The sequence below is a fragment of the Haliotis cracherodii genome, unplaced genomic scaffold (assembly GCF_022045235.1).
Source record: "Haliotis cracherodii isolate W230 unplaced genomic scaffold, xgHalCrac1.p SCAF_5, whole genome shotgun sequence".
Classification (NCBI taxonomy): domain Eukaryota; kingdom Metazoa; phylum Mollusca; class Gastropoda; order Lepetellida; family Haliotidae; genus Haliotis; species Haliotis cracherodii.
Genome location: NW_027266308.1, coordinates 13,996,309 through 14,004,952, shown reverse-complemented (window position 1 = coordinate 14,004,952; position 8,644 = coordinate 13,996,309). Strand labels below are relative to the sequence as shown.

Below are 8,644 nucleotides of genomic sequence, written 5' to 3'. Positions count from 1 at the left end.
AACACATCCTCATGACTCAACATATCTAATCCATGTCAATGTTTGACAATTAAGTTTTACATTCAAACAACTCTGCTTTTAGCGGAGATTTCTTGTGTTTTGTCGCTTTTATTTTCAAGACGTCCATCTGTAAGTGATGAGAATGGAAGCATTACATGGACTGGACTGGATATACAGAGAAATGTTTTTTTGTTTTTGTTGTTGTGGTGGTTGTTTATTTTTTGCTGTATTGTGTGAACCACTGTATCAAAGCAGTTAATAGACTCCGTAACACTGCACATATCTCTAAAACATTGAAATAATAAAGAAAACAAGGAGACTTTTGTATATTTTATTACATTTCAGAACACATAAGTACAAAATGGTGCGAAAACTATAAATAGTTGATTGATCCTCTGCGTCAAAGTTTATTTGCCACTGAAATAAGGAAAGCATAGAGTTAATATCAACATAATATTCTAGATTATACAACATGTTTCACCCAAAGATATATGAATGGTATGACTTCAAACAGATGTATTAAGTTGTTGATCACCATTTAAGGTCACGATTTGATATAACTTGGTACCCCCTTTTCTCCATGCTTTACAATATTTACAACACCTTAATGGTTATTTCTCAAAAGGTAGAATCTTCCTGGTTACTTACATGCCAGGTCCACCTCGTCCACAGAGACAGTGCCCATCGTAGCAGTGGTGTGAAGCACGGCTGTCTCTACATTTGCAGCTGTCGCAGTCGGCACGAGCGCTGCATGTGGCTAAAAAAGGGAAATCATACTCTCATCTCTTGATAAAATGTCAGTTATACTATAAAAGAAAATAAGGAATAACAAGAGCCCCCGCCCCCAGATCTGGTGCAATTAGGAAATGCTTAAAAAAGGAGGAATAAAACGTACAAGAATGCTTTCAGTTCAACCATTCGCATATCTCTCAAATATAAGTCACTACCAATGATAATAAACGCACGTAGTTAGACCTGCAAATGCCATCGCTGTTATTCTATGACAGTACAAGAAGAAACGATAATGCACATCACGGACATGATGCATCGTTCAACACAGAAATCAGAATACTCAATTTAATGTTATATTCATTCTACATGCTTTCTGAGGTAAGGTGAGGTGAGGTGAAATGTGTTTTAACATCACGTTCAACATTATTGCACTTATCTAGCGACGTGCATGCACAGACACAGTATGCTGAGCCCGAGACGACCAGGCCTTGTTTGAGCCCCTAAATGCCGAGTGTCAGGCAGGGTAACAACAACGTGTTTTGGTATGATGCGGCCGGGGATCGAACCCCCGACCTTTCGGTCTCTGGGCAAACGCTCTCTACTAGACCAAGTAGGTGATGCTTCCTTTCTCCTAAATTTGATCACATACTTAATAGTTATTGAGAGCTGTGCATATGCTTCAAAACTGTTTCGCATTTGAACATACACTTGGCATTTCGGGGAAAATTGAGACGAGAATCATGTTTAGTTTCTTAAGCAGCTATGAGAAAAAATGCCACTTATCGTAAACACTGTCTAAACGTTCTCATACCTTGAGCGCAGGAACCAGATGTGGCGGAAGTCAGGCAGGTACATTCTCCATGAGAGCAGCCCAGCTTTGAGGTACTATCACAGGTCACGTGATCACAGTCGTTCTCATCCCTGCAGGTCTCGCTGTAGATAACAGCTGAAAGGGAAAACAGTGCACATCGAAAACGTCTCGCAAGGTTTCGTTGTTTGGACCCTTATGATTCAATTAAATTTCAAATTATGTCACATTTGAACTAGGCGATACTATGTATACTGTCTATGTAGGACTCGGCGTAGATCACGTCTAACCCCTATAAAGGCAACATGTGATATACACATGTATGTCAGATGCTGATACGTATTTTTCCTATTTTATTAAAAGTGGAGAAGCGTCCGGTTCGAGAATAACCAACAACACTCTTATTTCCCCTATATCAGTTTATAACGAAAGCGACTAAACCCATTCCATACTCATAGGAAATCTCTCAAAAGCAGAGTCGATTGTACGATTACGACTACATCATGAGCATAGTTATGATACCAGGGCCCACTTGCACAAAGCGATCTTAGCGCTACGACAATTGTAAGCCTTTGTTAAAGTATGGGAGTTACGATCATCTTAGCGCTAAGATAGCTTTGTGCAAGTGGGTCCAAATCTTTTCCACTTTTATGTATTCTCTATTCACCCCCTACAACAAACCACAATACTTACCAACCTAACATGCAAATTATTCTCTTATGAACAATGGGGTGAATACAAACGGAATTTCACTGCACATACAATGTGTGCAATAAAGTCACCAAATCATACCCCTTTGTATCTTTGCTCTTTACATGATGTTTAATTTAAAAGAAAATGCAATTTGAGCAATATCTCTGTATTAACAATCGTCTGTATAAGGTTAATTCATGAGAGTGTACTTTCATCTGTACTCACCAATGACGGCACAGAAAACGGCGAGAAAGAGGGAAACCTGCATGGCTGAGAGTTCAGGGTGTACTGTTTGTACTGTTTTGAAGCATGGTCTCACGTCTATCTTATATACTCTGTTTCTAACTCTTATCAGCACTGATCCAACTCTGTAATCACGATTCTGTTGAGATTGGAACACCTGAAGTCATGGAATGGGGTCACTTGGGTCAGTTTTGTCACGATGTTGACCAAGAGAAATGGTGAACTCTGAAAACATGTAGCTTTATCTTTGTAATTTACAAATAAATGTCCACCACGTGTTTACCGTAAAACGCTTTTGAAAGCATTGCAGAGGCCTTGAATGTAACCCTGATCAATCAAAAATAGCAAGTGTAATATGACGCTTTTGAAATCTTCATAGAAAGAGCACGCTGGATTGTATTTCAAAAGTTAAATGTACACACCAAGGCCTGGAGTTGATGGAATATTGCTCGAAAGGGAAACTTAATAGTTGGATTTCTATTTTCATACAGTCTTGTTTGTATTTTCTTGTCACTTTTAATCTTTAAACATATATATGAAGCAAAATGAGGTTGTTCCACTGGTGCCCTTTATTTCTAGTTGAGGTGGGTAAATCAGTGGAATTGAGCTGTTTGACCGTTATTGAACGGTATCAGATTTTCGATATAACTGAAGTGTAAGTTAAACTTCTTGGTTCAATTCTTACGTTTGATTTTGCTAATCCAAACAGGAATTCTGCAGAAATTTCATAGAGAAACAAATCAAAACAATGAGGAGATTACAACTGTGGGGATGCCTACTTATTGCCCCAATGTCTTCCTCAAATTTCATATGACACGTGAAGATCCGGGGTGGAATAGGTCTTCAGCATCCCATGCTTGACGTAAGAGGTGACTAACGGGATCGGGATCGGGATCGCTGACTTGGTTGACGCATGTCATCGATCCCAATCCAATTGGATCGATCCTCATGATGTCAATCACTTGATTGTATGGTCTAGACTCGATTATTTACAGACCCCCGTCATGTAGCTGGAATATTGCTGAATGCGGCGTAAAACAATAAACCAACCAACCAAATTTCATTTAGATCTTATCTATCATGAAATCCTTCATTAACATATTGCTTTCCCAGTTTAACAAATTGCCCTGAACTATATCTATGGTCACTACGTTTAGATGATCAAGCAAACAACCGTGTAATCAATAACATTCTCTATACCTTGTGTTCTCATTTGTCATCTAACTACGCAGATGTATACACATTTTAAAGTGGCTATAAATCATTTACATAAATGTTAGAACTATGTTTTAAATATCCAATGAATTCATTATGTTATGATAATCTGTTTAAGTGATCATTTCATATAATTAATCCTATTTGAATATTATGTCATGTGTTGAGATTTGTGATACATTTGGTCCAGAAATGTCACAATTGATGACACACATTATTCACCAATCAATATCCGAAAGTCATATATATAACTGCACTATTGTTGGGTGTGCCGTTATACAACAAGCAAACATAATAGCGACAATTGTACATTGTGAATTTATACACTGATATGGAGTAGAATATGTCCCGATCAAGCTATGCAGGTTGTGTGAGTCGACTAAATAAATCGGTGGTCAGACTCGGTGACTTGGTTGATCAATTATTTCAAGATAATGCCAATCTAGAGCATACTAGATGAATAAATAACCAAAAGATTATGTAAAGTTAAGTGTGGAGTATGGCCACAGCTTTATTCGTGAAATTACAGGGGGATGATATTTTGCATAACCCTGTAGGTTGGGCGAACCAAAATCACTGAATGCCGGCCCGAAGGCAATAGGACAAACAGAAAAACTTGACTCGAGAGGATAAACACATAACGAGTCATCAAAAGGCGAAATGACTTTGATCCCCCCAGGGTACACCAAAGGAGGTCAACCAGCGTGTCATTAAGCAAGCTAGGCCCTCGCGGGTAGCGCTCATCGAAGGCCTCCGGAAATTACTATGCCCAACCCGCAAGTATTACGCCACAGGACTGTGTCTATACACAGACCCTCCAATACTTAGCACAGAAAAAAAACTTCACATTTAATTGCCAGTAAACACCTTTGATCGGTCATCCAGAAGGAAGTACTCCAAAGCCTCCTGATAGGTATTGACAAATATGGAAAGCCCTACATCTGAAAGATGGACACTATCATGAATGTACATCCCCAAATCCTGAGCCCGAATACCATGCTTTATGGATCGCCCTCCAACCCTTAGCACTGCACTCATGCCTGCTCTATTTAAGCGCTTCCTGGCTTTCTCCACTGATTTGTAATTTGCAGCCATGTGCCAATACTGTCGTGGCAGTAACTCAGACCATACAAAGACTGTGAAAGGAAGTATCTGAGCAAAATATGACATCCTCTGTGACATTTCGAACCAAATTCCTAATAGGGGAGCTTACCAGATCATTTGAACCTAAGTGGAGAATTATAACACTTGGAGGAGGTTTCCTTTCAAGCTGGGTCAGCAATAGCTGTCTGAGCTCGCTCCAGTGCATCCCTCTCTTGCCAAACCAACTTAAGGTGAAACCCAATTTATGTAAGCCGAGATGCCTCCCTAACTTTAATCTGAAACTCTGCCGCTGAGCCCAATAGACAAATGATGAGCCTACAATCCAAACATCTGTAAAAAAAGACTTAATTAATGCATGAACAATTTTTTCATACAACATACAATAACCAAACACCTTGGTAAAGCAGGTAACATTATTAGAATGAAATGAAGTAATGAGGAAAACAACATATACATGAATGCATAAAAATTAAAAGTATGTGATATTTGATCATGATGATTGTTATGAAGCTGAAGTTAGTTAAGAGGGTTTAGTCATGACTTGCCCTGTGTAAGAAAGTAAATTAATGGAATGAAAGCATAAATATACTGCTCAGAAAATTCTAATGTAAGAAACGTATGCAGCAGACTGCCAGCGACCCCACTGCTGTATCTTTTCTGCAGGTACACCCATGTCTGCTGCAGAGGAAGCCGCCCCGATTCTGAAGGAATGGGATTTATACAGGGTGGGGTTTAAACCCAGTAGCCTTACACATTTGGAAACAATAGCTGAAAACTGGTACCTAGTGACTGGCTGAATGTCATAATGACAAAACAGGTGAGTTGAACCTGGTGGTCGGACTTCCAAATACTGACAAAGGCAGCTGACAGGGCACATCCTGCTTCCTGGAACGGCGTGTATGTACAGAATTGTACCTTTCCCTCTCTGATCCGTCTTCGAATGCCTGATTCGCACTCTCAAAGCGGTTTTCTCAAGAGAAACATCTTGTAACATCAACGGTCGATCCGAATGATCACTGTCAGTGTAAACAAGTTCGCCAACCCGGAAAAAGCCGAAAAACGCTAAAGAGAAGGCAGCCTTAAATAGTATTGCTTCATATGATGAATTGCATATCACTCCTAAAGCCCCAGCCATCTGCAGCAAAATCTTGTAAGATATTGGAGCTCTGACATCTACTTTCTTTGTAAGGCGTCTGCTACCTTCAAGCATCTTCCGGACAATGAAATGAACTGATGGATCAGACAAACCTTGTATCTTGTGTTGATAACTTAAGGCTGAGACATGTAGACTAATAGTAGCTGAGGAGAAAGATCTTAGTGAAAGATATGAAAGGTACTGTATAGGCTGCTCTACCGAGACAGGCCAAACTTCTTGCAAGCCTAAAGCCTGACGGAAGCTAGAAAATGAATGTATTGCACTCATATAGGTCTTCCTAGTACTTGTAGCCAAGGATGCCTTAATCAATCTATGGGACTCAGCTTCAAGATTTTCCAAACTCCTGGTGGCACTGGTGTTGGTTTTCGCTCCGCCTCTGGAGCGAGCTGGTGAAACCTGGAAAACTGGAAACGCGACAGTGAATCAGCTAACTCATTACACTTTCCTTCGATGTATTCTGCCCTAATCGTTATGTTAAGCTCTAAACATCGAAGCACGAAATGACGGACCAATGACTTAACATGTTCACACTTTGAAGATAAGGTGTTAATAATTTGTACTACGGCTTGGTTATCAGAGTGGTACAATACTTTCTTATTTGCCAAATATGGACCCCATTTTTCGATGGAAACCACAATAGGAAAGTACGCCAGCAGTGTTATGTTCTGTGTGAGACCAGCTTGTATCCAGCTTCCTGGCCATTTGTCACATGCCCATTTTCCTTGAAAGTATATCCCAAAGCCCAGACCATTGGCCCCTGCACTATCCGTGAAAAGCTGCAGGTGAGTTGAGGACTGAATCTCCGTGAGCCTCAGCTTAGAATGTGACAGAGCATGGTTGATCATAAGGGAAGCCTTGTGTATCTTTTCTTGTGGTGCCCTTACACACATATTGATAGAATCTAACTCTAATCCAAGAAAGGTAATCTTTGTTGTAGGTTCAACAGTTTTTTCCTGAGCTACCGGCACCCCCAATTGATAACAAATTTGCTGAAAAGCATCCATAGAGTCTTTACATTGACAAGTGTCTGCTGGTCCTGCAAACAAGAAATCATCCAAGTAGTGCATTATGTTGCCATGGCCAGAGTTCTGGTGTACCGCCCATTCGATGAAGGATGAAAATTTTTCAAATAAGGCACAACTGATCCGACAACCCATCGGGAGACACTTGTCAAAATAAAAGCTGTCACCTAGCTTAAAACCAAGGAGATTAAAATCACTGGGTGAAACAATTAAAAGCCTAAAGGCACTTTTGATATCTGCTTTAGACAGTAAGGTTCCTTTTCCTAAGTCCTGAATCATTGACACAGCCTTATCGAATCTTGCATATTCTACTGAACTGATAGACTGGTCAATAAAATCATTAACACTCTGACCTTCTGGATGGGACAAATGGTGGATCAATCTGTACTCTCCTTGAACACTTTTGGGAACCAGACCTATTGGTGATAGTTTCAAATCAGGAAATAGAGGAGAATCAAAAGGGACGGCTATCCTACCTAAAGCTAACTCTTTTGCACCTTTTGCTGGGCTATTGAGAAATTTTGTTCAATAGATTTAAGATTTTTAACAGTGGTAGTCAGCACTCTCGGTCCTGTATAACAAAGCTTAAAACCTGCCTGAAATCCCTGTATTAGCAGATGCGCTACTTCCTGGTTGGGATAATCTCTTGCCATTTGTTGAAGAACTTGGGGTCTGATTGGGGTTCTGCCTTGTGTAAACAAATTTGCCAGATTGTGTTTTGGACAAACAGTTAGATGCAGGGTGGGAATTTCCTCCACATTTGGAGCAGGTGTGTTTGAACTTGCACTTGTCTCGACTGCAATACCTGTAGTTGTAGTCATGGCATGTTGAGTTTCTGTTTGTGTTATGGACATGAAATGACTGGTGATCCTTTCTGGGGAATGAGCCAAAATACTGGGACGGAACTTGCATGTATAACATCCAAAGCTCTACATTGATTGACCCCCATGATTTCTGTGGATTTCTTGCTTGACGCAGTCTGAACTGCTCATCATACGTTCTCCAACCAATCCCAGTATGACGAGATGCCCCCTGACGAATTGTGTTCATGTATTTGAGCATTCCTTGTATCTGTTCCGCGTGACTTTTTATAAAAATGCTGATATACACTGTGAATGCAGTTGTCCACTCAGTTATGGTTTCAATCACTTTACCTGAAGCCTTTGGTTTCAGTTCCAAATGACCTTCCGAGTTAAGGAAAATGGCTGATGTACAAGCATAATCTTGTAATTCTCGGTCAGATTTCAGCAGCAATGCAAGATTGATATATTCACCATTACATATCTTTTGTTTGATACTTGAAGGAACGTTAGCCCCCAAATAATCATCACCACATTGTGTCATGGGAGGGGTAAACTCACTCCCGGTCAACAGTATGGGAGGGAAACATGGGGGCTGTGAGTGTGAAGTGACTGACTGTGTTTGTGTACTTAACAGCTGCGTGGGTAAGGAAACCAATTCCGTTATATTATTTGTAACTTCTGGATTAAAGGATATGTCAACAAATTCACCCTCAGACGGTCTAGACCCACTGGCATTTTCACCTGACGAAGTCTGGGAAGGCGCCGTCATGTCTGTTTGAACTTGACTGCCACTCTGACTGGGTCCACGTGCTGTCGCCAAGTTATCTGGCTGTCCCATCGCTGCTTCGGTCATGCCGGGCGGTGACGA

General features: G+C 40.5%; 1 protein-coding gene across 1 annotated transcript; it reads right to left on the bottom strand.

Moving 5' to 3' along the window:
- Positions 1-317: 317 nt before the first annotated feature.
- LOC139442950 (serine protease inhibitor Cvsi-2-like) lies at positions 318-2,560 on the bottom strand. The gene is made up of 4 exons (XM_071223875.1): positions 2,459-2,560; positions 1,544-1,678; positions 649-757; positions 318-417 (listed from the first exon to the last, which is right to left on the bottom strand). The coding sequence occupies exons 1-4, from the start codon at positions 2,499-2,501 to the stop codon at positions 408-410; spliced, it is 297 nt and encodes a 98-aa protein (XP_071079976.1). The 5' UTR covers positions 2,502-2,560; the 3' UTR covers positions 318-407.
- Between the last annotated feature and the right edge of the window lie 6,084 nt (positions 2,561-8,644).